This window comes from Mesoplodon densirostris, chromosome 16, assembly GCF_025265405.1.
Source record: "Mesoplodon densirostris isolate mMesDen1 chromosome 16, mMesDen1 primary haplotype, whole genome shotgun sequence".
In the NCBI taxonomy this organism is placed as follows: Eukaryota; Metazoa; Chordata; class Mammalia; order Artiodactyla; family Ziphiidae; genus Mesoplodon; species Mesoplodon densirostris.
In genome coordinates, this window is record NC_082676.1 from 26,967,984 (window position 1) to 26,995,685 (window position 27,702).

At 49.6% G+C, this 27,702-nt stretch overlaps 1 protein-coding gene across 1 annotated transcript in view; it reads right to left on the bottom strand.

The window, feature by feature from the left end:
- Window positions 1–4,309: 4,309 nt before the first annotated feature.
- TM9SF4 (transmembrane 9 superfamily member 4) overlaps window positions 4,310–27,702 on the bottom strand; it is a 54,365-nt gene continuing 30,972 nt past the window's right edge. Inside the window, exons 4-18 of the mRNA XM_060120475.1 lie at window positions 25,821–25,989; window positions 25,592–25,721; window positions 24,232–24,355; window positions 22,612–22,730; window positions 22,397–22,508; window positions 20,983–21,053; window positions 16,728–16,860; window positions 15,241–15,322; window positions 15,069–15,144; window positions 12,190–12,273; window positions 10,333–10,508; window positions 9,775–9,838; window positions 8,487–8,606; window positions 7,587–7,676; window positions 4,310–4,567 (exon numbers count right to left, since the gene is read on the bottom strand). Coding sequence (XP_059976458.1) covers window positions 4,418–4,567; window positions 7,587–7,676; window positions 8,487–8,606; window positions 9,775–9,838; window positions 10,333–10,508; window positions 12,190–12,273; window positions 15,069–15,144; window positions 15,241–15,322; window positions 16,728–16,860; window positions 20,983–21,053; window positions 22,397–22,508; window positions 22,612–22,730; window positions 24,232–24,355; window positions 25,592–25,721; window positions 25,821–25,989 — 1,700 coding nt within the window. The 3' untranslated portion in view covers window positions 4,310–4,417. The remainder of the gene's footprint in view (window positions 4,568–7,586; window positions 7,677–8,486; window positions 8,607–9,774; window positions 9,839–10,332; window positions 10,509–12,189; window positions 12,274–15,068; window positions 15,145–15,240; window positions 15,323–16,727; window positions 16,861–20,982; window positions 21,054–22,396; window positions 22,509–22,611; window positions 22,731–24,231; window positions 24,356–25,591; window positions 25,722–25,820; window positions 25,990–27,702) is intronic.

Sequence of the window (27,702 nt, forward strand, 5' to 3'; positions counted from 1 at the left end):
CAGCAACAAAGACCCCGTGCAGCCAAAACCAAAACTCAATTATATTTCTATTGCTAGCAATGAAAAAATTAGAAATTAAAAACATCATTTTTAATGGCATCAAAAGTATGAAATACTTAGGAATAAATCTGACAAAAAGCTGTGAAAGACCTATACACTGAAGACTGCAAAATATGGTTGAGAGAAATTAAACAGAGAGATATGAGTTGTTCACAGGTCAGAAGACTCAACATTAAGATGTCAATTCTTCCCAAATTGATCTATAGATTTAACAGAATCTCAATTGAAATTACAGCAAATGTGGACTTCCCTGGTGGTCCAGTGGGTAAGACTCCTAGCTCCCAATGCAGGGGGCCCGGGTTCGATCCCTGGTCAGGGAACTAGATCCCGCATGCATGCTGCAGCTAGGAGTCCACATGCCACAACTAAACAAAGATCCTGTGAGCTGCAGCTAAGACCCAGCGCAGTCTAAATAAATAAATAATTAAAAAAAGAAAAGAAATTACAGCAGGTGTTTTTGTGGAAAGTGACAAGATGATTTTAAAATTCATATGGAAATCAAAGGGCCTCAAAATGCTGAAAAAGAGGGCCTCCCTGGTGGCGCAAGTGGTTGAGAGTCCGCCTGCCGATGCAGGGGATACGGGTTCGTGCCCCGGTCTGGGAGGATCCCATATGCCGCGGAGCGGCTGGGCCCGTGAGCCATGGCCGCTGAGCCTGAGCGTCCGGAGCCTGCGCGTCCGGAGCCTGTGCTCCGCAACGGGGGAGGCCACAACAGTGAGAGGCCCGCATACCGCAAAAAAAAAAAAAAAAAAAAAAAAAAATGCTGAAAAAGAACAAAATTGGAGGGCTAACAACACCTGATTCTAAGAATTATTATAAAGCTACAGTAATAAAGTGTGGCACTGGCATAAAAATGGACAGAACAATGGAACAGAATGGAAATTCCAGAAATAAATCCACACACAGGTGGGCAACTGATTTTTGTCAAAGACACAAAGAGAAAAGATAAGCTTTTCAAGAAATGGTAAAAAAAAAAAAAAAAAAAAAAAGAACTTAGATCCATATGTTGCACCTATACTAAAATTGCCTCAAAATGGATCACAGATCTAAACACAAAACCTAAAACTATGAAAGTTCTTAAAGAAAACATAGGAGAAAAATCACTGTAACCTTGAGTTAGGCAAAGATGTCTTAGATATGACACCCTAACCCCAATCCATGAAAGAACGAATTGATAATTGGACTCTTTCAAAATTAAAAATTTCTGCTCTTTAAAAGACACTATTAAGAGAAGGAAACCACAAGCCACAAACTGGGAGAAAATCTTTGCAAAGCATATACCTGATAAAGGACTTGTATGCAGAATCCATAAAGAACTCTCAAAACTTAATTTCAAAAAACAAGCAACTCGGGCTTCCCTGGTGGCGCAGTGGTTGAAAGTCCGCCTGCCGATGCAGGGGACACGGGTTCGTGCCCCGGTCCAGGAAGATCCCACATGCCGCGGAGCGGCTGGGCCCATGAGCCATGGCCGCTGAGCCTGCGCGGCCGGAGCCTGTGCTCCGCAACGGGAGAGGCCACAACAGTGAGAGGCCCGCGTACCGCAAAAACAAAACAAAACAAAACAAGCAACTCATTAAAAAATGGGCAAAGGATTTGAACAGACACTTCATCAAAGAAGATATATGGATGACAGATAAGCACATGAAAAGATGCTCAATAAAAGTTGTCACTAGGGATATGTAAATTGAAATCACAGTGAGACATTATTTTGCACCTGTTAGAATGGCTGAAATTAAAAAGATTAAGCACAGGAAGTGTCAGAACGTGGAGCAACTGGAACTCTTATATACTGCTGATGGGAATGTGAAATTATAGATACAACCACCTTGGAAAAGAGCTTGGCAGTTTAGCCTAAACATTACCACGTTCACATGATCCAGCCATTTCAATGCTTCACTTATTCACAGCAATTTTTTTTTTTTTTTTTTTTGCGGTACGCGGGCCTCTCACTGTTGTGGCCTCTCCCATTGCGGAGCACAGGCTCTGGACGCGCAGGCTCAACGGCCATGGCTCACGAGCCCAGCCGCTCCGCGGCATGTGGGATCTTCCCGGACCGGGGCACGAACCCACGTCCCCTGCATCGGCAGGCGGACTCTCAACCACTGCGCCACCAGGGAAGCCCACAGCAATTTTATCTGTAATAGCCAAAAACTTGAGACACAAATGTCTGTCAATAGATAAGTAGATAAACAAAGTATGGCAGGTGTAGGTGTCTTACATGACAGAGAGGTGAAGTGAGTTAGCAGCAAACTATTGGAGCTGGGCATCATTTAAAAACCAGGTCTCCCTGCTACCAAAGCTCACACACGATTACCATCTCCTACTGGTGGGACCAGAGGGGCATGCTTAGCGATTCAGTATCGAGGGGCTAAGCAGATGGCAGAGGCTATGAAGAAGCACCAGGCAGGGGAAGAGCAGTGGCCTGGGCCCTAGAAAGCCTGACATGAGACTGAGCTTTGAGGGAAACCACTCAGCTCAACACGTTTGGGGAATTTGTCTCACCTCAGACCCGTAACCCTTGAAGAGATTCAAGAGACATGACAACAGGACAATGACATATTTATTTACAACTGGACCAAAAAAAGGCATACAGGCATATTTTAATTAAAAATAATGATGATGATGATTTAAAAAGTCAGAAAAATCGATGCTGTTTGAACCCTTTATGAGGAGTCCGTTTCCCCACTCCCCCCAAAAGAGAATCTTTTAGGGAAAAACTCCAAGATTCGAATGAACAAGACTCCATTATCATACTCTACTGCTTGGGTTCCCTTTCCTCCAACCTGATTCTTGGTGGACGCCGCTTGGCACCGCGGAGTCGCTGTGAGGCAAGGTTGAGAAGATCACCGGTTTGACTGGTGGAGCTGGTGAGGGCTGCTGGGAGAGTGTGGGGGGAGGGGCGGCGGGGAGGGTGGTGTGTTCCTAGCTCAGCCAGCATCCTGAGCTTTGTCTTGTGGTGGGCTTCCTCAAGGGGCTGTAGCATGGGAGAGTGGCTGCTACTTGAACCCTAACCCCAGGGTGGGTTTGGTCTCTTGCAGCTTAAGAGCAGACGTGTGTGACACGCACAGAGGCGGGGCGTGGGTTAGGAGGAGTGGGCGCTGACAGGGGACCCAGGCCTGAACGTCAGCTCCTCTTTCTAACTTAGGCTCCTTGCCTATTCCTGGGACTCGGGGAAGGAATGACAGAACTTAATTTCCATCTTCCTTCTCGCAACCAGTGTTCTGGGTGTTCCTCAAAGGAGGCAGGAACTCAGACAGGAGGCGGAGGGGAGGGGTCTGGCTAAAAGAGCTGTGTATGGGCACGAAGGCTGGGGGAGGTCAGGGAGAGTGCCTCTTCCCAGCCACCTAAAGGAGGGGATCTGCGGTCTCCAGGCCTTGTCCTGCCCTGGAAATGGAGGAGAAGGCCCACCCTAGCACACTCTGCAAAGAGCAGCAACCCCCACAAGGTAGGGGCTGAGGAGCATCCTGTGCGGTGAGGACCCTCAGCCCAGACACACACACATGGATGCTTGGTTTGGCTCTGGAAACACTTGGCCCTGGATCCAGGGTTTCTTGGCACGAAGACGGTTCATTGCAAGTCTCTCCTCCGGTCCAGCAAACTCTCACTGCTCTGAGCAGGGACAACTCCTGCTGTCCTGGGGCATTTGGTGCCCAGTACTTCCAGGGGATTTCCTTGTAGCAACCAAGACCTGGGCTTGCTCCCAGTGACAAGATGACCGGAGGCCTGGCGGGAAGCCCCGCCTCGAGCAGCCCTGGGAGGAGGCTGGGGAGGAGAGAAGAGGGAGGAAAAGGGGCTGGAAGAGGCTGGTTGGCACCGAGGATGCGTGTCCAGGCTGAGCTGTGCTTTGTCGCGGCATCAATGGCGAGGACGGGCAGCGAGAGGCTCAGAAATCTCGCTGAAGCCCTGGAAGGCCCGGCGTTTCCTCTTCCAGTTAGTCGTGGGGTGGCCAACAGCCCTGAGGAACTGAGGTGGAGACAGTGACCAGAACCCAGTGTCTTGATGGGTTTATCCATCCTGGATCCATTTGTTAAAAAAACTAAGGAAAAAACTCCAAACCAAAAATAAACCTGAATAAACAGGTCTGAGAGTTCCTGCTGGAGGGATCTTTCTTAGCACTGAAGAAAAACAACCCACAAAAAACTCATCCCCCACAGAACTGGAATAAGATGATGAAGAAAAATGCAAGATTTATCTATAGGCCCTCCCGCCCCCTATGCAGCCCCAGGATCCAGGAACACTGTGCCAGGAGTTACATTCCAAACGAGCAGGAGTTATTTTATTTTACGTGCCTGCAGTTCCCCACGCGGGGTGGCTTCCTGTCCGTGGATGGAGTGGGCCAGGCCACGGTCCACCCCCATCAGTCTATCTTCACAGCAGCGTAGATCTTGCGGACAAACATGTAGGCTGCATAGAAGCCGATGGTGCCCGTGAGAAGCCAGAAGGACAGGACCATGAGGGCCGTGTAGCCAAAGTAGAGGAGAGAGGGAATGAACTCGACGATGTCCAGCTGGGGCACGAGCGGGGAGAGAAGAGAGGGGACACGCTTAGTGCCAGCCTGCCATGGCCAACTGGGTGTCCCCCTACCTTCTCACTGATCTTGTGGTGAAGCTGAAGACTGGCAAGGGGAAGGGGCCTGCCCCAGGTGGGCAGCGAGGGGCAGGTGGGTCTCACAGTCATGGTGGACCTTCATCAGTACCAGGGCCCGTGCACCGCCTTGGATGCTCACAACCACTATGGTAGGTTATTAACCCACTTTACAGATGGCGCACAGTTACACAGCCGGGAAACAGAAGGAGCTGGGATTTGAACCTGGGGCTAGAGGGCTAAGAGCCCAAGGCCCAAATCCATTGACTCAGGCCATTTCCTGTGGGGGTAGGAGGGAGTGGGAGTCTTCCTGGGGAAGGGCCTGGGAGCTCACTGGGAGATGGGGCTGACCTCAGGGGCCAGTGCCAGAATGACAAAGGCAGCAATGGCCAGAGCCGTCACTTCTTCACTCTCCATGGTCCCCAGAACAGTACAGTGAGACTCCTGGGTGCTGGAGCACAGGAAGTGGGGGCAGGAGAGAGGCGTCCAGGGCTCCTGGCTTTAGGAACAGAAAGCCACCCCGAGCCTGTCTCAGCCTACAGTCCTCTCCACCTGGGCACGCTCTGTCACTTTTGCTACCCTCTCACGGGGATTTTTATCTTGGAGCATTTGAACTCCTTTGCAGAGTTCTGAGGCCTGGGCAGGGATGCTAGGGAATCTGGAGTGTGGTGGGGTTTGCTGGGCCAAGTAGAACTAATCTAGGACCTTGGTATCAAGACCTGCCCAGCCCACCAGGGCCTGAGTGGGGCCTGTTCCAGGGCTCATGGGCAGACACATGGCCACAAAATGCCAGGAGCCCAGAAGAAAACAATAAGGGTCACTGTTTGAGACCGTCTCCCTGAAGTCAAATGTCCTCAAACTAGGGGTGAAGGCCATGTTTTCCAGCTCAACTGCCTATGTCTCCTTTTATGAGCTTCCTTACGGCTGAAGATGGGGTGAAGGCGAGGGGGGGAAACAGGGCAGTGGTAAATCCAGTGGTAAAACCAGGAAAGGGATGAGGCAAAAAGGCAGCACTGGAAAGTTCCTTAGAGTTCAGACAGGCTAAGGCCACCATTTTACAGACAGGGCTCTGGGACTGGAGGAGGTCTTTAGAGCAGAGAAGAAAGCCTGGGCCAGAGGCAGGAAGGGCAGGAGGCTGAGACGTGACCCTCGTGTAGGCGGCTACGGTACCAGGTTTTGCTTGCCCAACGCCGGCTCCTGTCTTCCTGCTTCCTGGTGTCTCGGGTACCCACTCCCTACTTTGTGGTCCTATTGGGGCTGTCGGTCCTAATACAAAACCTAAGCTAGTCAATCAGAGTATGCCATCCTACTGGACATGAGGAACAGTGAGGGATGGCAGGTAGCCTGGGCCAATGAGTGTCTTCCCTGGGATTTATAACATTAATGATAGAGGAAAGATGTTTTTAGTTCTAGAGCTGCAAAGCTGAGAAAAGGAGACTCTAGGGCTGCTATTGGTCATCCTTCTACTTTGTGGAAAGATCCTGCCTGCAGATTGAAGCCAAGAAAACACACACAGAGCTGAGGAATAAACACAGAGCCCTGATACCATTTGAGCTGCTGGATCTAACCAAGCCTGAAGCTAGAACTCCAACTTCTTATTAAACTTACATCAGCCAAAACATTCTCTTTTTTGCTTAAGCCAGTTGGGACTGGTTTTGGTCACTTTCCATTCAAAATAGTTCTGATTAATATGGGCTGTAGAGAAGGGAAATTAGATTTGTTCTGCAGGATTCCAGGAACAAGACTATGGTCTGAAGATGGAATTTACAGGGAGGCAGATTTCAGTGTGACTTAAGGAAGGCCTTGATAATGACAGGAGCTATCCAAAGAGAATGGGAGCATCAGGAGGGAGTGTCTTCTGTTGCTGGATGTGCCAGAGCAGGGGTCAGCAAGCTTTTTCTTAAAGGACCAGATTATAAATAGTTTAGGCCACGTGGCCTCTGTCAAAACTACTCCACTCTGCCACTGTAGGGTAAAAACAGCCTTGACAATATGTAAATGAACAAGCATGGCTGTGTGCCAATAAAACTTTGTTTACAGAAGCAGGCCTGCTGGCCCATGGGCTACAGTTGGCTGACCCCTGAGCTAGATGATCACTTGCTGGAATCGCTGGAGAAGAGGGCAGTCAGCAAACTGGAAGCAGGGGTGGAGCACCGCACTCAAGTATCTGGACAGTCCTTTCCAACCTGACATTTTTGGGAAAGGGAATTCCAAGCTTCACCCAGCTGACCTATGCCTCTAGTTTGGGAATATACCCTGGTTATAAGCAGAGGACTTCTCGGTTTGGGGTTCTGGATACCCAAAGTAGAGCGGGTAAAACTGTCTTCAGCGTAAGCTCCAGAGGTAACATGGGGTCCACCAGAGCGACCCCAGACTCCTCTCAATGGCCCATCTGGTTTATGTGTTACACACAAATCTAATAAACCTGCTGTGGGGATCTGTTTGTACTCTTATGCCACTCTTTGGGGACACTGAGCTCTGTGAGTATAGCCGAGTTCCTAAATCTGAGTGCTAAAGGCTAATTCAGCAGTTTCTGCTTTTACCTTTATTAACTCTTCTCATTACTTTCATTCTTTCAAGTTACTGTTCTTTTTTTTTTTTTTTCTGTCTTCTTGAGGTGAACACTGTAACAGTCTCTCTTACTTCCTCTTAAAAGCACTGTAAGGTGATACACTCCCTTTAAGTTCTGCTTTGGTTGTACCTCACGGGTTTTGCATACAACATTCTCATTGTCATTTATCCTGAAGGCTTTTGTCACCCAAACATCCTCTCTTTCCTAAAAAGATTATGTTCTAAGGGCAGGAACAGTTCTAGGACGACTTTGGTCCTCCTCATTCTTGGCAGAAAAGTAAGACTTAGACGCTTGGGTTTTTTCCCCAGCACCCTCCCCCCCACAATCTTGCCCTGAAAGGGCTAGGGGGCTCCCTCATGCAGGGTGGTACCTTGTTAACAAAATAAAAGATGGCATAGACCAGGACATAGAATGCAGATCCCCCGGAGACTAGGAAATTCCTCCACCACCAGCGGTAATCCTGAGGAGGAAACAGAGAAGGGTCGTCGCTGTCTCCAGGCAGAACCTCTTCCCCACGTTTCAGAGCTGCCTGAGGAACTAAAGACCCTGGGTAAGAACTGTAATATTTGGGGTGAGGCGAAGCTTTTTATACCTTGACTGTGATGGTGGTTACACAACTGTATGCATTTCTAAAAACGTACAGAACTGTAGATTAAAAAGGGTAAACTTTACTGTTTATAAATTATATCCCATTTAAAAAAATCAGCAACAACAAAAGAACATTATTAACAACATTAGCATTTCTTGAGCAAACGCTCACCATATGCCACATATTGTTCTAAGTGCTCTATGTGAATCAGCTCATTGAGTCTTTGCAGCAGCCCTGTGAGTGAGGCCCGGAAGGCACACGGAGGTTAAACAACTGCCCAAGATCCAGAGCTACTAACAGAGGAGCCAGGGTTTCAGCTCAGGCTGTCTGTCCCAGAGCCCTTGTTTAGCCCACCAAGAGCCAGTCCCCAGATGGAGGGCAGGTCACCCAAACTGCATCAGTTGTTGAAGAAACCACTACTGGAGTGGACTCAGTACTGACGAGTCTACTGTCATTAGGTCGTGGTGACTTCCCCGCAAGACTATGCAGTGAGGTAGGGATCATTAACTCTAGTCTACAGATGAACAAATGGAGGCTCGGCAAGGGGAAGTGATGTACTTGCCCAAGACCTCATGGCCAGAAGAGGCAGGACCACATGAGAAACCCAGACAGCCTCACTGACCCAATTCAATACTGGACCCAGCTGCCCCCACCCCAAACTGCTGGCCCCATTCCCCTCACCTCTGCACACAGCTGGAAGTATACCATGACGATGCTGATTTGTGAACAGGACACCACGAGGATGATGAAGACGAGGAACAGGAAGCCGAAAAGGTAATAGAACTGATTCTCCCAGATTGCCTGCGGATATACCAGAGCCGGCCTTCAGCTAGCCTGCCCCCACTCCCCTGGCATTCCCTGCTTGTGCTCGGGAACTCCATCCCTTAGTCAGGACTGGCAGGAATGGAGACACCATCATGACACCACTGGGGCCTGTGGGCCTGGCTCGTGGCTGACTGGTCTCTCCTCCCTGGAGCAAAGGGTTCTTAGGGAGGGGCTGGGGCATGGCTGATCCTGAGATGGGTGGCCCCCGCCTGAACTCAGCAGCTTGCGGAAAATAATGAGTCCCACCCCAATCAAAATTACACAGCTGCCACCACTGCCTGGGGCAGCTCACCATGTGCCAGGCATAGTGCCACGTGCTTTACGTACAACACCACGTGTCAGCCTATGAAAGCATGGCATTTTACAGTCAAAGAAGTCAAGGTTCAGAGAGGCTGGTGATCGGCCCAGTGTCACACAAACACAATAGATGCAGCCTCCCTGGCCAGGCAGCCAACCCATCCTAGGCAGGGCTGGGTGGGCGAGGAGGTCTCAGCAGGGACGGGCTAGGCCACTCCAGAGGAGTGGATGCTTCTCCAGCACTGACTTAGTGCAAGACCCTCTCTCCATGCTAGGCACTGAGCTGGGTCAGCTGGACTTAGATGGCTCTGAAGAACCGTTCTGCCAACTTTCATCTTGGCATGCCTGGGAGAGGAGTAATCATCATTACAACAGCAGCTACAAGTTAACAAGCATTTCCTGAATGCCAGGCACTGTGCCTTTTATAGACATTATCACGTTCCAGCCTCATGAAGATCCTGAAAATTAGGCATCATCCCCCCACTTTCCTAGGAGTTTTCAGTAACTTAGGTAAAGACACGTAGGGACCCAGAAATCAAAGCAGACGCAACAATATTAATAATGGTGGTGACTGATCGCAATATTGCTAAAGCAGCCAAAGCAGCTTCTATTTACTGAGCCCTTCCCACACCAGACCCCGTACATATGGCACATCTCACATAACCTTCCAAGCTGTCCCGAGAGGCAGGACTGTTACCCTATTTTAGGGCAAAGAATGGGGGCTCTGAGAGGCTAAAGGTCTGTCTGGAACGTCATAGGCGGTGAGAGGCAGAGCATCTAAGTGGAGGGGCAGGGACTAGGCTAGCGTGGGCGAAGGGGAGGGTGGGGAGCAGGGAGCAGTACTCACACTGAAGATGAAGAAAAGCTCGATGAACATGGCGCCAAAGGGCAGGATCCCAGCCATGAGAATGCTGCAGAGAATGGGAGGGTTAACACTGCTGGGAGACCTGGGCCACTGGAAGCTTCGGGCTCCCTCCTGAGCCAGCAAGAATGAGAATGCTTACACTGTGTGGTGGGTCTAAATCTTTCGGCATGCTTTTGTACCATTATAGCCTCTCAAGAGGTGGGCATCATTCTCCCCATTTTATAGATGGGAAAACTGAAGTACAGAGAGGTGGTGTGACTTGCCCAAGGTCCAAGGTAGTCTTTACCTGTCACCCTGCACCTTTCCACTCCACCCCTTCCCTGGCCAACACCGAGTCTGGCTACAACTTGGTCCTCTCTATCTTGGAGTGAAGCTAAGCTTTCAGGAAGTCTACTAGAGCCAGCCGGGGCTGCAGGAGCACCTGTCATAGCCCCCACAGGGGGAGGGTACCCCGTCCATGTCTTTCCAAGGAGATGGCTCAGGGGAACGTTGGCCTTGCCTACTCCAGAAGCCCCCGCCTGGCCCTTGCCGGAGACTCACCCCACAAATCGGTTCATGTACCACCGCTGCTCAGGGATCTGCCGGGGAATCTGGTTGGTGCGCACAGGGTTGTCATATGGCTGCTTGCGGAAGCCGAAGTAGTAACCCAGGTAGACAAGGGGCAGGGAGATCCCGAACCACATGCATAGCAGGGCCACCATGGTGGGGAAGGGCACCTGTGGGCACAGCACTGTGAGGCTCCACAAGCCCTGAAGCCCAGGCTGGGGCTGTGCAGGGGGAGGGGGACCTTCTGGGTCCCAGGGCAGGTAGGGCACAGCAGGACCACCATGGTGGGGAAGCTCCTGCAGACACGGCCCCCCACAGGGCTCCTGGCCAGACTGTCCTGGGGCTGACCCCAGCCCTGGGAAAAGCAGAGGGCAGATGGAGGGCCAGTTGAGCCATGAAGTGAAGGAACCACGGCATCCTACAGGAGCTTATCACCAGGGAGGACGTGGGGAAAGAACAAGGAAGGAGGGATTGAGAGCACAAAGGGGAGAGGAAGGGCCGGAATGAAGGGAGATTACGTGTGGTCTGTTAAGTGCAAACGAAGGGAAGAAACAGGAGTGCACAAGTAGTGTGTTCCCAATCTCGCTCAGTGAAAACACCACAATATACCACGAAGTGAAAGAAGCAGGATATAAAACTGTATGTCGAGAACTCCATTTTAATAAAAACACCCCAATACGTATATGCATACGTGCCTGGAGAGGCCTACATCAGAAAGTTAACAGCACTTCCTCAGATGGGGTATGGGGCTTTGGAATTGATTTTTCTTTTCTTTTTTAAAATTCCCCTCTGCAGTCTGAGGTTTTTACAACTCACACAAAATGGAAGAAATGAATTAATATTTGTAAAGTGTTCAGAACAACACTTATTCCAAAGTAAGCACTATGAAAATGTTTGCTATTATTTTATAATTTTAAGATTACATTATTCCATTTTAAATATATCTAAAAAGAGGTTAAAAGACTGCAAAAACAGGGAATTCCCTGGCAGTCCAGTGGTTAGGACTCTGCTCTTCCATTGCAGGGGGCACGGGTTCGATCCCTGGTCAGGGAACTAAGATCCTGCAAGCTGCGTGGTGCAGCCCAGCCAAAAAAAAAAAAAAGACTGCAAAAACATACTACAGATCTACGTTAACTTTTCTGTACTTTCCTTTCTAAAATTTCTGCAATGAGTGTTTATAGTGAGAAGCTGGTAACTGGGAGAAAAATGTTGAGAGAGAGAAGGGAGACAGGTGTAAAAAAGAGGAAGTGAGAGGAAGAGCATGACCCTGTCTTTCCTGAGGGCAGCTCCCTGGACTGCTGGGAAGGACCCAGTCCTCCGGCAGCCCGGACTGCAAGCCTCACCCAAGGACCTTCTGTGGGCACCTGCCAGTGGAGGGGAGGCGGCTCTCTCCGCTGAGGCTGGGATGGCAAACACCTGCCCCACCTCTCCCGCAGCTAATCCATCAAGACCATCTCCCCACCCCCAACTGAGTCCACAATCCTTGTAGCGGGGCTGGTGCTGAGCTCAGGGCGGGGACACTAGGAGGAGAGCCTTGTTTTGGGAGACTGACCTCATCAAGTCATACCAAGCAGGCTTCCCTTGGTTGAGACGAGGGGAATTCCCCAGTTGGCCCCTGGACTGTGGAAATCTTTCTTTAGAGAAGTGAGCTTTGGTCAGCTGTCTGAAAGAGCCCACAGGAAGGGCAGGACAGATGGATGCATAGGGCTGGAGAAACCCTGGCCAGCCCTCAGCCCCCAGGGCTGGGAAGAGCCCCCTGGGGACTTAGAAAAGGGAAGGAAGCAGCAGGGAGTGACCTGCAGGAATGGGCCTGAGCACAACTGGCCCTCCCTTGCCGGGGAGGGCACTTACCGCCCCTGATGAGTGCTTTCCCCAGATGAAGCAATTCAATATGAAGCAGATGCCAAAAACCACGCCAGGGTACAATGTCGCCGTCTGGAAGCAAGAGAGACCAGGCTGGGGAGCTGCATCTAGGGAGAGCTCCCACCTGCCCATCAGGGCTCCCCGACTAGAGGTTCTCAAGCCCTCCCCCGTTCTGTAGGACTCAGCTCAAGGATAAACCCTTCCAGAAAGCATTCCCTGACCTCCAGACTAGGCAAGCCTCCCACTCTCTGTCCTTTTAGATCCCTGAACTGCACCGTCCTCACCCTCACCCAAGTTCATAATCACGTGCTGTTGTTACCCTCACAGACAGAAGCTCTTGGGAGATCACGTCCTGCTCACTGATGTGCTCCCAGCACTCAGAGCACAGTGTGTTCAATAAGCATTTGTTGAATAGGAATGACCAAATAAAAGTTTTACTAAACACGTAGGTCTGGGCCTCAACCCAAACTGTCCAGAGTGGTGGGTAAGCTTTAACTGAGTCTTAGGGGCGGTGGGTGCTTGCCACCACATGAATCAATCATCTCACCCAATCCTCACTACAGGTCTAGATGGGAAGGACTGTCACCATCCCTTTTCAAGAAGAGGACACTGAGGCCCAGTAACGTTAAATACCCCACCCCCCAACTTCACACAGTCAGCTAAGGGTGGAGCAGAGGTTCAAACCCAGGTAGTCTGACTGCAGAGGCCCTGCTCCTGGCGCCCTGTGGTGTATTCCATCCAGTCGGGACCTCTGGGGCTGGGGATCAGGTACTGGGAGCCAAAGCCCTAGACCTACAGTGGAGCCTCCTTTACGACTGCGGCTGCCTGAGCACCCAAGAGGGTCTGCCCGTGATGCTCAGCTCCACGGCCAGTTTTATCTACCTTTAGCCTGGAGCCTCCCACACCCACTCACTGGCCACTGCTCTCTCCACGTCCCTGCCCCCGGGCCTTCATAAGGTAGAGTCACCAGCATCTCAGGTATCTGCCGTCTGAGTGCCAGTGCTGAAACAGTGGCCTTCTGTATAGTCTCCTCACAACCACACAACGACCTGAGACCTAGGTGCAACCAGCCCCCACTGGAGAGATGGGGAAACCAAGGCTCAGAGGGCTGGTCAAGGTTACCAACCAAGGAAATATCGGAGCCAGGACTGGGATCCAGGAGATTCCAGAACCTGAGGCCTCCTTGCTGGTTGCTTCCATCCAGTTGAAACCCTCCTCTCCGAGGCCCAGCTCGTATGTCATTTCCCCCCTTCCTGTGTGTTCCTGCTTTACTCTGCTGTGTAGCAGAGGATTCCTCGCCTGTCCTCCTGGCTGAAATTTATGGACTGAGCACTGTGCTAGATACCAGGAAGAACAGGAAAAATGTCCAGACCCATAAATGGAGAACAACATAAGTGGCACTCACAGGCACAAGGCTCTGCCCAGGCCCCTCTGGGGTGCCAAGGAGGACCCTGAAGTTAGAATCGGTCGGGGAGGAAGAGTGACCCCGGAGCTAAGACTTAGCTGCCCATGCAGAGGCCAGAGGAGAAAAGAGCAGTTGTACACCTGCACGGCTGCGGCTGCAGCAGAGGCCCGCCTGTGGAGCAAGGCAGAGCTCCACACCAAGGAAGGGTCAGAATCTTGCACGGAAACTGAGGCGGCCTAGGACGGCCAAGGGCCCAGGCAGGAGGGAAAGATGCCTGAACCTGGGCAGGAGTCCTGGGGATGGAGATGGGAAGGAATTCATGGACTATCTGGCAGGAGAACCGTCCACACTTGATGTATGAGAGAGGCGGGGGCGCTAATGAGGAGGAAGAAAGGGAGCCACCCAGGTGACTGCCCTGGGGGCCCGGGTGGATGGTGCCACCGGATGCAGGGAGCAGGTTTGGGGCAGAAAGACGGGGTTTGCCATGGGACCAGTACAGGGAGACTTGGGAGGGTATCTGGTGGGAGACCTCATCAGGGAAGTCTCACCAGGTGAGGAGAGGGCTGGGTTTTACAGCTCTGAAGATCCCTGGGTCTCAGCACACAGTAGCCTGAGAAAAACACCTGATGCGTCAAGAATTTAGGAAACTCTTTTTGATCTTTCCAGAACCACCACTGTCACAGGTCTTCTATACTGAGGGCTCATTAATTGCCAGGGGTATTTGCCAGAGCTGGGATAGCCTGAGTTCCCCTGCTCTTTTGATAGCTGTGAGAATGGTTTCAGAAGGCCTGGGTCTAGAGGCTTCTCTGAATTTGGCACCAGGGGTTTCCCTGGTCCTCTAAAGGCTCACTTGCTCTGGGAGAAGGGGCTCAGGGCTCCCTAGGCAGGGCCAACTTCCAGGCGTCCTCCGGTTTCTGTGGTCTTTTCTGCTGCCAAGGACTCTCCTCACCACCAGGAGGACAGTGAACATCAGAAGCTGACCTTATTGAAGAGGAACAGAGGCCCCAAAGTCTGGAAAACAGGCTGACAGTGACGTGGGGCCTGGCTTCTCCCGCCCCTGGCAGGTAATTCTCTCTTTACTCTGCTGGGTAGGGTGTTCTCACAGATGCCCCACTGATCAGGTTTTGACCTTAAACTTTGACACCTGGGATGGTGTCTAAATCCTGTTATTCTGAATCCCCTATTTCTTCTTGTGCTTGAGCCATGAGACAATGTAGGCTAAAAATCATCTAAGTTCAATTCCCTCTTTTCATGGATGCAGCTACTAAGGCCTCAGAGGTAAGCACCCAGGGGTGAGAGCCCAGCACTCCTGGCCCTCGGGTGTGCTCCTCCCACCCATCAGGCTGCTGCCCAGCACCTGGCCCTAAACCCCCACCACAGCCTGCCTATGCTGCTCTTGAGGGGCCCAGGAGGAAGCTTCTTGGCCTCCCAAGAACATGGGGAGGAGGGTTAGGACACTTACACAGAAGGCTCCTTTCTTCCACCGATGGCCTTTTAGAGTGCGGTACAGACGGCCGGCAGAAAATCCACCAAACACCCTGTGGGGAAACGGAAGGGATCCACACCAAGGGGACCTGTTAGCTGCAGTGCAGGCGGTCTGCGCCAGCCCTAGGACCCCACTCATGCACACGTACCCCATGAACATGAAGAGGAAGCAGGCCGTGGTCATGAGCGCTCCCCGGCTGGAGGGCGACAGCATCCCAAGCATGGCCACAACTGAGGAGGGAGGGGCAAGAGAGGGAAAGTCAGGGTCTCTAGGCCCCAAGGCCCAGCCGCGGGCTGGCTCCCAGGGCCCCAGGGCAGGTGAGGCTCGATGAGGCTCCCTACTCCCTCTCCCTACTCTACTGGAGAAGACTGGGTCTTACTTGGGGTTCAGAGGGGTGCAGCAGTTGCTGGGCCACGGCTGGCTGCATCTTTTTTTTTTTTTAATTTATTTTATTTTTATTTATTTTTGGCCGTGTTGGGTCTTTGTTGCTGCGTGCAGGCTTTCTCTAGTTGCGGCGAGCAGGGGCTACTCTTCATTGCAGTGCTCGGGCTTCTCATTGCGGTGGCTTCTCTTGCTGCGCAGCACGGGCTCTAGGCGCGCGAGCTTCAGTAGTTGTGGCTCGAGGGCTCTAGAGCGCAGGCTCAGTAGTTGTGGCGTATGGACTTAGCTGCTCCGCGGCATGTGGGAATTTCCCGGACCAGGGCTTGAACCCGTGTCCCCTGCGTTGGCAGGCGTATTCTTAACCACTGTACCACCAGGGAAGCCCCATGCATCTTAATGGTAATGGCCAGCCCACAGAGCACTTGCAACCAACCAGGCACTGAGGTGAGAGCATTACGAATGCCAGCTCACTGAATCTACCTCATCAGCCCTCTGAGGTGGAGGTTAGTTCCCACATTCCTCAGATGAGGAAACTGTGGCTCATGAGGTTAAATGAGAGGCTCACAGAAGTTAAATGACTTGTCCAAGGTCACAAAGCTTGGAGGCATGAGGCTGAGACAGAAATTTAGGCAGATTAGTTGCTAAGAGATTAGATTTTGAAAGTTCTCATCACAAGAAAACAAAATTTGTAACTATGCGAGGTGATGGATATTAACTAAACTCACTATGGTAATCATTTTGCAATATATACATATAATATCAAATCATATTTTGTATACCTTAAACTAACACAGTGTAATATGTCAGCAAAAAAAAAAAAAATTTAGGCAGATTGATTTCAGAACTGCCTGTAACTACTATATATTCATTTTGGGGGGTGTTTTCTGAGAAAAAAGACCTGATTCCAGTCCTAATCCTGGTGCTGAAATGGGTAAGTCACTTAATGCCCGACTGCAAAAGGAGGCCGACCTCAGAGTGCTGATGTATGGCTTCACTGGTGGTGTGGATGTCGGGGGCTATCGATGGTGCTGGAAAGATCTGAGGAGGAGCAAATCACCAGGGCCTGTGGCTGAGAGGACCAGCCCTCTTGCTGGGATGGACGGCTCTGTCTGGCCCAGAGATGTTGACATGCTCCCCCGGCCCCAGGAAGGGAAGCCCACCCTTTTCTCAGACTCAGGCCTGTGCTGCTCTGGTGAGCACAGCTCCCCCTCCCCAAACCCCCACCCCACCTCCACCCCTGCCGGGCTTACTCACAGATGACGATGAGGATCATACAGAAGAGCTGAATGCCTGAGCCCAGCAGGGAGCTGAGGATCATGGGGTACTGGGGGGGCCTGAAGACGTCGCCGTGCACCAGCTTCCACCCGGACTCTTCCATCGTGTCTTCCTGCAGCAAAGGGCCAGAAAGCGAGGCTCTTCTTGGGCTCCAGAGAAGGCAGCTCCTGCAGGGACCACCCCCAAGGACCCACATCCCTGACCAGGGCTGAGGGTCCCTCAGGTGTCAACCAGCTCCACTCTGACACAGGAGTATAAGTGACATGAGAACGTATTTCCCAGAGAACTGTCACACGGAAAAAGGAGGGCACAAACATGGGCTTACAGCTATATAAAAGGAAAATCTCCTCCCCACATTCCACAAACCAAATGCATGGAAAAATAATGTAAACCAGCACACTAAAATGTTAACTGTGATAGTTTTTGAGTGGTGTCTTTAGAAGCAATTTATTATTTTTTTAACTGATTAGAAAAGTAATATAGGCACACCTTATTTTATTGTGCTTCATTTTACAGCACTTCGCAGATATTGTATTTTTTACAAATTGAAGGTCTGTGGCAACCTGCATCAAGCAAGTCTATTGGCACCATTTTTCCAATAGCATTTCCTCATTTTGTGTCTCTGAGTCACATTTTAGTAATTCTCACATTTCAAAATTTTTCATTATTATTGTATCTGTTATAGTGATCTGTTATCAGTGATCTTTGACGTTACTATTGCAATTGTTTTGGGTTCCGTGACCTGTGCCCATATAAGATGGCAAACTTCATCAGTAAACGTGTTCTGATTGCTCCACCAACCAGTTGTTGCCCCATCTCTCTCCCTCTCCTCCAGCCTCCCTATTCCCTGAGACATAACAATATTGAAATCAGGCCAATTAATAACCCTACAATGGCCTCTAAGTGTGTAAGTGAAAGGAAGAGTTGCATGTCTCTCACGTTAAATCAAAAGCTAGAAATGATTAAGCTTAGCAAGGAATATGTGTCAAAGGCTGAGATTTCTGAAAACTAGAACTCTTGCACCAAATAATTAGCCAAGCTGTGAATGCAAAAGAAAAGTTCTTGAAAGAAATTAAAAGTGCTACTCCAGTGAATACAGGAATGATAAGAAAGCAAAACAGCCTTATTGCTGTTATGGAGAAAGTCTGAGTGGTCTGGATAGAAGATCAAACCAGCCACAACATTCCCTTAAGCCAAAGCCTCATCCAGAGCAAGGCCTAACCCTCTTCAATTCTATGAAGGTTGAGAGAGGTGAGGAAGCGGCAGAAGAGAAGTCTGAAGCTAGGATAGGTTGGTTCATGAGGTTTAAGGAGAGAATCCCATCTCCATAACATAAAAGCGCAAGGTAAAGCAGCAAGTGCTGATGTAGAAGGTGGCTACACTAAACATCAGATATTCCATGTAGACGAAACAGCCTTTGATTGGAAGAAGATGCCATCTAGGACTTCCATAGCTAGAAAGGAGAAGTCAATGCCTGGCTTAAAAGCTTCAAAGGACAGGCTGACTCTCATTAGAGGCTAAAGCAGCTGGTGACTTTAAGTTGAAGCTGATACTCATTTACCATTCTGAAAATCCTGGGGCCCTAAAGAATTATGCTAAATCTACTCTGCCTGTGCTCTAGAAATGGGACAACAAGCCTGGATGATAGCACATCTGTTTACAACATGATTTACTGAATACTTTAAACCCACTGTTGAGACCTACTGCTCAGAAAGATTCCTTTCAAAATATCACTGCTTATTGACAATGCACCTGGTCATCCAAGAGTTCTGCTGGAGATGTACAATGAGATGACTGTTATTTTCATGTTTGCTAACACAACATCCATCCTGCAGCCCATGGATCAAGGAGTCATTTTGACTTTGCAGTCTTATTATTTAAGAAATACATTTCATAAAGCTATAGCTGCCATAGAGTGTGATTCCTCCGATGGATCTGGGCAAAGTAAACTGAAAACCTTCTGGCAAGGATTCACCATTCTAGATGCCATTAAGAACATTCGTGATTCATAGGAAGAGGTCAAAATATCAACATTAATAGGAGTTTTGAAGAAGCTGATTCCAACCCTCATGGATGGAATTGTGGGGTTCAAGACCTCAGAAGAAGAAGTAATTGCAGATGCAGTGGAAACAGCAAGAGAACTAGAATTAGAAGTGAAGCCTAAAGATGGGACTGAATTGCTGCCATCTCATGATAAAACTTCAACAGATACGGAGTTATTTCTTACGGATAAGCAAAGAAAGTGGTTTCTTGAGATGGAATCTACTCCTGGTGAAGATACTGTGAAGATAGTTGAAATGACAACACAGGATTTAGAATATTACATAAACTTGGTTGATAAAGCAGAGGCAGGGTTTGAGAGGACTGAATCCAATTTTGAAAGAAATTCTGCTGTGGGTAAAATGCTATCAAACAGCATTGCAGGTTTACAGAGAAATTGTCCATGAAAGGAAGAGTTAATTGATTTGGCAAATTTCACTGCTGTCTTATCTTAAGAAATCACCACAGCCACCCCAACCTACAGCAACCAACACCCTGATCAGTCAGCAGCATCAACAGTGAGGTGAGACGCTCCACCAGCAAAAAGATTAGGACTTGCTGAAGGCTCAGATGATGGTTAGCATTTTTAGCACTAAAGTATTTTTAAATTAAGGTATTTTTTTAGACATACTGCTACTGCACACTTAATAGACTGCAGTATAGTGTAAGCGTAACTTTTATATGCACTGGGAAACCAAAAAATTTGTTTGACTCCCTTTACTGTGATAATCACTTTATTGTGATGGTCTGGAACTGAGCCCGCAATATCTCTGAGGTATGTCTGTATGTGCTCTTACTTGTGTAATAAGTAAAAAAAAAATTTTGATATATGGCATGATATTTAAATGAACAAAAAGTAGTAAATGAGTATTGTAGACAATTTTTTAAAAATCCAGAAAGACTGAACAAAAAATATAAAACCCATAAACATTCATAGATTAAAAAATAAACCAGAAAGAAAGAGAAAATGATTTATATACTTAATAATACCGTTTTGACATATTTCCTTTAGTCCTTTATATATGTATATGTGCATATGTATATATAATTTTTAACAATAAAATACTGTATTTACTGTGTAACAATACTTTGTTATTTTAGCTGATGTATGATCATGAGCATTTCCTTATGTCAATAAACACTCTCTACAATTACTATTTTAATGTCTGTACAATTTTTCATTATATGGCTGTACCATAATATAACCAATCCATTATTATGGAATATCAGGCAATTTCCAGTTTATTTAAATGATAAAAAAGGCTGCAATAAATATTTCTAGACCAAATTTTTGTGGTTTTAATGCTTTCCTTAGGAAAATTCTAGAAGATAGTGTATCAAAACAAGTTAACTAGGACTTTCCCGATGGTCCAGTGGTTAAGGCTCTGTGCTTCCACTGCAGGGGATGCAGGTTCGATACCTGGTTGAGGAACTAAGATCCCACAGGCCGCACCAAAAGTTAGAAGTGCAGCCAAATGTTAAAAACAAAACAAACAAACAAGTTAACTATTTGGCAGTTCATGATATGTACTGCCAATTAATAACTTTTCAGAAATCTACCAGTTTACACTTGCATGGGTGGCATGAAAAGGTGCTTATCTCACATTAACCTTGCCGGCAATTAGTACTATATATATGAATCTGTGCTAATTTGAAGGTCCAAAACTGTCTTCTCATGACTGTTTGACACTGCACGTTGGGGGCTTATCCCTGAGGTAAAAACAGTTTTTCACATGTTTACTGGCCATGTATGGTTCCTTGTCTGTAAATTTTTTGTTCATTATCACATTAGGGATTTTAGTGGTTTTTGCTTTTAGAGATTTTATACCAGTTCTTTTAACTATCATCTTTTTAAAAACGTATTGCATATATTGTTTTGCCATTTCACTTTTCTGTTGTTTATATATCTTAACATGCAGGATTAAGGTAAAATTAATCCAGTTTTCTTTCTGTGATTTCTTCCATTGTTTTTACGCTTAGAAATTAGAAAGCCTTATCCCCATCACTTTGGGTCATTAAACATTTTGTTTTCCTTTTCAATACTTGGTTTACGCTACGAATGATAACACACACACACACACACACACACAGGCACATGCGTGCATGTGCGCGTCCTGGTCTGGTAGGCCTCGAGCCCCACTGCTAGACTGCCCTCCCTCTGCAAGTCCATCCCTCCCCAGCCAAGACCTCGTACAATGTCATCCTCCTTATTATAGTTGGCGATGTCCTTCCGGAGGGTCCGAATGATAATCATACTCAGGATGCCTGAAACAAACAGGGGCGGGGAAGAAGAGGAGTCGTCAGCACGGCCATCTGAGTCTTCTGTGCCACTTGCCCTCCGGGCACGCGTGGCTTCCTCTAGTGGGAACTGGCTACGCAGCCGCCTCAGGTTCTCTCCTGGGCATAGCTCCACCCCAGCTACAGGGCAGGGGAAACAGAGGGTCACCCTCCAAGGAGGGGAAGAATGAGCTGCTGGGATGGGCGGAGGCAGTCACAGGGCACCGCTTGTATTCCAGGGAGAACAGCATCCCAGCTCCTCCAGGGCTTGGTCCTTCCACCCCCTCCAGGCTCACCTCCTCCCAGGCTCGCCTCTCACTTGCCTCTGGTAATTTGTTGCTTTTAGTTATCAGGCCACAGCCCCATCTCTCTCTCTCACCTGCGTGCCTGTAACCCAGGCTGTTCCCTTTACCCGAATGCCCCACTCTGTCCTGACTCCTACTCACACTTCAAGACATCTTCTCTTCTCAACACCCCAAACAGTTCAGAGGCACCCCCGTTTGTACTTGCACAGCACCCTGTTTACCTATCTAGGCAGCACAGTGTAGTGGTTAAGACAATGGGTTGTAGGACCTTGAGCTAACTTAATGCTTTTTGGCTTAGCTCACGGGGCTGCGAGGATGGGGATGCATGTAAAGTGTTTATTAGCCCAGCAGCTGGCCACTGGGTAAATGTTTAATAAAGACAGCATTATCTTTACTTCTCCTGATACTGAAACGATCAGTTTCATTCTACCTCTGACAACCACCCTCACCCTGCTCACTGCCCACTCGCCATCTGGCTTCTCACCAAGCCTGTCTCACTGCAGGGCCCGTGACCCTTGCTGGAACCATATTTCCCTAGGTCTCTGAATGGTGGCTCCTCATTCAGAGAGGTCTTCTCTAAAGCAGCCTTCACCCTTTCCTCAACAGCCATGCATATGCTTCACAGCACTTAGCACTGTCTGGAACCCCACTACTTCTGTGCTTTTCTGTCTCTCTCCTGCCACCAGAATACAGACCGTGAGGGCAGAGACTGGGTTGGGCTTGCTCAACACCATATCCAGCACGCACATGGGGCCCGAACAGGATGAGCAACGACGACACACTGTTGAGTCAGTGAAGGTGTGTGTGAAGAGGCGGCGCAGTCTTCCCCTAGGGAGCTCTCCAGAATAGGGGGTGAATCTTGTTTACCTCTGTGTACTGATGCCTTGCACAGAGCCCTAATGTCTGTTTTTGACCTATGCTTGGCTCCAAGAACACCCTAGAAGTCTCCTGGGAGTGAGGGGACACCTCAGCCCCTCATCCCTCACCCCCTTGTCCTCTCCACCCTCCAACCCACAGCTCTCTCACCTGACAGGAAGAAGACCACCACGACGGAGTTTATGATAGAAAACCAGTGGATCTGTACATCACTCATGGTCAGGTAAGTGTCCCAGCGAGAGGCCCATTTGATGTCACTCTCCTGGCGGTGGGGAGGAAGCACTTGAGAGTCAGGCCTCCACCTTGACAACTCCTGCTCGGACCACAGCCCTCCTCCCCTGCCATGGGCTCCGGCCCCTTCTCACCTCCCAGTGCACAGAGTAGGTGAAGTACAGCTGATTCTCCTTGGTGGGGTCAATTTCTTGGGGCGAGGAGTTGGTACCCTCAGGCAGGGTGCATGAGCTCTTCTCGTCTGTTTTGAGGTCTGTGAGAGACAGAGACTCAGTCTGTTCCTGCAAGGGCTGGTGCCACTACCCAGGGACTGTTCTGCGGGTGCCCTCAGAGGCAGCGTGCTGCGGAGCAGTGGCTGGGAGAACAGCTGGCAACTAGAGCTTTAAAACTGTGCTCCCTTGGGTGGGGTGGGGAGGGTGGGAGGGAGCCCCAAGAGGGAGGGGATATAGGTATACATAGAGCTGATTCACTTCGTTGTACAGCAGAAACTAACACAGCATTGTAAGGCAATTATAATCTAATAAAGATGAAAAAACAAAAACAAAAAAGAAACAAAAAACTGTGCTTCCCAGAGCCCTGACTTTCCAAAGGGCCTTAGGGGCTGCAGAGAGGTGTGTGTGGGGAGGGGACTGAGTCCCTATTTAGTCAAACGAATTCTTCCTTCACTCAATTCAAACATTCATTTGCTCATTCAATCAGTCCCATTCAACAGGCAAAAACGACACTGACTCACTCTCTCATATGTTCGCTCACTCATTTAGTCCCCAGAGTCCTGGCACTTTAGTAATTCAATCACTCAGATGCTTCCTTCCTTCATTTACACATTTGTTCATCCTGCTATCTGTCCATTCATTCAACCAACAAACATACAATAAATGAGCACTTACTATGTGCCAGGTACTGTGCTGGAGAGAAAGTGGTGAGAAAAGGAGACAGGGTCTCTAACTTCAAAGAGCCAGTCGGGGAGCAGCTGCTGTCAAACACTCACACAGTAAATGTCAAGCTGTAACCATGACACAGACGGGAGGAGAGGCAGTATGATGCCCCGAAAGTGCAGGGTCTACGTTTTACATAAGACTTCTGTGTATGACTTTGTTTGACTACGAGGTTCCACAGCTTAAAAAAACTCCAGAAACTCACCACCACTGTGGACAAAAGGCCAGGCACGCTGAATGGAAGTGCGCCCTGTGGTGAGCTATAGGGCTGCCAGGCAAGGTGAGGCAGACCAGATCCTGTCAGGCCCACAGGGCTGGGCCTGGGCTCTCAAATTCCTGCACAACTGTTGACCCGGGGCCAAGTTTAGTCTACGCCAATCACTCACACAGAGGAGCGGAAACACTGAAACCTGCTGCCCAACAGCTCTGTCGGTACCCCTGCCCCTTGTTCTTCAACCCTTTGCTCTTGAGCTGGCTGGTTCTTGTGATAGGCCCAGCAAAGCCCCAAACTGCTGTTTGGTCTTGGCCAAGTCACTGACCTCTCTGAGCCTCTGGTTCCTATCATAACCAGCACATTACCTCCCGGGGTGGGTGGGAGGTGGTAAGCTGGTAAGGTGCTGTGCCAGGCCAGGAGACAACATGTCAGCTCTCCCATTGCCCCTCACCTTCTCTAATGGGAATGGAGTGACCCTACCTTGGCTGGGCCCATATGCCACAGTGGGGCCTATCAGCCATTTCAGGAATCAAGGGTGCAAAGACCCTGGGTGTGAAGCCCAGGCCCGTCCAGCCCTGCCCCTCTGGTCACACCTCCCCACTCACCCTCCAGCCTGATGCTCTGGGGAATCACCTCGAAGCGGACGACGCGGTATGTGTGCTCCTGGTCCTCTTCCAGGTCCTCCCGGTGGTAGTAAAGGATGAACGAGAGGTGATTGTGCAGGTAGATCTAAAACAGAGCAACAAAGAGAACAACATAGCTAGGAGCCAAGAAACCACCAGAAAAATCACACAGGGTGACCAGCCAGGTATTAGGTCCCTTCCCTCATCTAGCAGACCCAACTGTACCAGTGTTCCAGAAACACTGCTCTTATAGCAACCCGCTACTCATGAACCCTCCAGGGCTCTGTGGGGCTTACTAGGTACAAGTTCAGACCCCTCAGGCTGGTATTCAAGGCCTTCTGTCACCCTAACATACCCAGCGGCCTTCACCCTCTCAGACATGTTAGTTCGCCTGGTCTCCCTGGGTCCCTCCCTGCCCCGTGAACAGTCACACCCTGAACTCCATTCACGGCATTCACTTCACTAGAATGCCGTCCCAACTTCATTCAGCACAAGCCTACCTATTTTTCAAGGCCCACCTCCTCCGTGACAACCTGAACGCACATTAGCTCCCTCTGAACTCCTCTGGCACTGACCGTCAGAGCACTGGCACGGTCAGGATTGGGACTTGAGATCCAGGATCTTACACTGTCAGTTCTCTCCCCAGTTATGAAGGAAGCCCTTGGAGGACAGGGATTGTGCCTCAAAGGAGATGCTTCTGTTCTTTATTCCCTAAGTAATATGTGTTCAGTTTAAAAAATGACAAATATAAGAGAATCACTGTTACAATTAATGCCATTAGCATATTTCTCAGTGGCTGCACTATAAAGTGCTTACACAGATTATCTGATTTACTCTGCATGACAACCCCAAAAGGCAGGTATGGCTATAACATACATTTTATAGATAAGGAACCCAAGGCTTAGAGAGGTGAAAGAGGTAGGCTTAAGGTCACTCACCAACTAGTAAGTGGTGAAGGCAGGATTCAAAACCCAGGGAACCTGCATGCTCTTGACCACTCCTGAGCTCTCTCTCTTACATACTGATGAAATTCCAGACTTCCTTTTCTTTTTTTGGGGGTGGTGGTGGTTAATCTTATAATCCATATAATCATATATTTATGTGGAATCTGAGTTTTTAGGCACTGTGCCTTCCACCTCCTGTGTAGCATCCGCCAGAGCCCGGCCCACAGCACTCAGACTTCTGACAGGCCATGGCCGGGGGCACCAGGAGGGACTTGTCTTGGCCATCTCCATCTTTGCTAAGCCTAGAGATACATGTTTCCCCTTCCTCTGTGGCCCCAAGTGCTCGTGACTTTGGGGAGTGGCTCCCCCAGACCTCTGAGCACATCAAGACACTCTACCTTGTTGACATCCGTGAAGCCGAGCCGGTAGCCGTGTTCAAACTGCACGTCTTTCTCCTTCTTCTTGTCATCGCCGTCACGGCTGGAGTAGAGTTCCAGCCGGGTGGCCACGGGCAGGTTGTCTGCAATGCTGGAAAGCCAAGGCCCCGCTCAGTCCCTCAGACCGCCCCTCCCTCAGTGTCCTCCCCTATGGGAACCCGAGGCTGGCAGGGGGCAGAGGACAACTCACAGGTGGACGTAGTAGTCCTCTGAGATCCGCTCGGCCACGAGCCGGCTCTGTTCCACGGTCAGGGTCACCGGCTTGTTGGACTGGCTGCACAGAACCTCACACTTCTTTTCGCTGTTCATGAGAACCTGGAAAGGGGTGTTGACAATCCGGTCCCCTCTCAGCACCTCTCCTGCCATAAGAGAGACAGATGGAGCTCAGAGCTTCAGCCCTGAGGTTGCTGAGGTCAGCAGAGCCACAGAGACACAGGGCCTTCAGCAGTCCTGCAGCCTGGCACTCAATGTGTTACCCTGCCTGTTCAGGCCAGGCTTGCCCACCTGACGTCCCCCTGTTGTCCCTCCTCTCCCTTTGTGCTCTAGCACCACCAGACTCTTCAGAGCACATCAAACGTGCCACGTCATTCCGTGCCTCTGGGCCTCATGTCGTTTCCTTTGCCTGGAGTGCCATTCCCTGCCCCACGTTCCTGGGAAACTCTTCCTCACCCTTCAAGCTCAGCTTCTATGCCACTCTCCGGGAAGTCTTTCCTGACCTCCTTAGGACTGAGTTCGTGACTCCCTCCTCGGATTGCCCTCTGCACAGAGGCAGCATCGTACAGTGGTGAAGAGAGGGCTACTGAACCCTGGCTCTGCCACCGACTAGCTTAGCAGTCTTGGTAAGTGCCTTAACCTCAATGAGGCTCAATTTCCTCATCTGTAAAATGGGGATAATAGTACCCATCTCACAGGGTTACAGCGAGAAAGAAAGTACCAGGCACAGGGTGGGAAGACAACAAATACTATTTTTATCACCAGCATCACTTCTGCACCTCTTCATATGTCAGTGATGTGACTTTGCACAATGTGTTGATAGGTTAAGTTTCTGCCCTCATACCTCATTATGAGCTCTTTAAGGGCAGATAATGTTTCCTATTTATTTCTCCGTCTTCAGATCCTGGTTCAGGGAGGAAGGGAGGTAGGGTAAAATCCAGCACCTGAGATTTTCAGCCAAAACATCTTTTTAACTTAACAAACGGGCACACCCCTTGCATGCCTACTGCCTTAGAGAAACCTACTGCCAGACGTCCCAAGAGCAGGCACCGAGCAGTTAGGGCCTGCCAACTAAACCCAATGGTGCTTTCATTCTGAGCCATTCTAACACTTCTACTGGGATGAGGCGGAACTGGGGCAAGCTGAAGGAAACCTACCAAAGCCCACAGGCGGCACTAATGCCCACACACGCCTGGTCTAACAGCTGCCTACCAGTGTGGACCCGCTTGATGTGGGACTCTTGGCCTAGTCATTCATTCGTTCATTCATTCATTCCTTCCCAAACATCCACTGGATATTGGTTATGTGCTGGGCTCTGAAGAAATAGCGTTGAACAGACATACGGAGCTTATGGTCTAGTGGAAAGACAGATTGATTAATCAGGATAATGAGAAGATATAGTACAATATGAGGAACTTGCTCTAGATGTGGGGGAGTAGGTCTAGGACAGCTTCTCTGAGGAAGTAATGCTTGAAGTGAGCTCTAAAGGAAGAGAGCCTTAACTAGGCAAAGAGATAGGGGAAGACTATTCTAGACAGAAGGGAACAGTACGCACAAAGGCTCCCTGCCTGGTTGGGGGGCGGGGGGAAGGCAGGGGGATGATGCGGTAAATGTAAGAGGCCTGTGCGGCTGCAGTGCACACAGCAAGGGTGACTTGAGGCGCGCTGGAGAGACGGGCTGGAGCTGGACCTCAGGGGGCCTGTGGGCCAACGGGAAGTTTGATCTCTATCGAGAGAGCCACAAAAACCAATAAAGGGTTTCTAACAGGGGCGGCAGAAGACATTATCCAATGCTGGTTACAGATCACTCTGGCTGTTTTGTGAAGAAAATATCGAAGATGCACGGGACTGGCTGGGGGC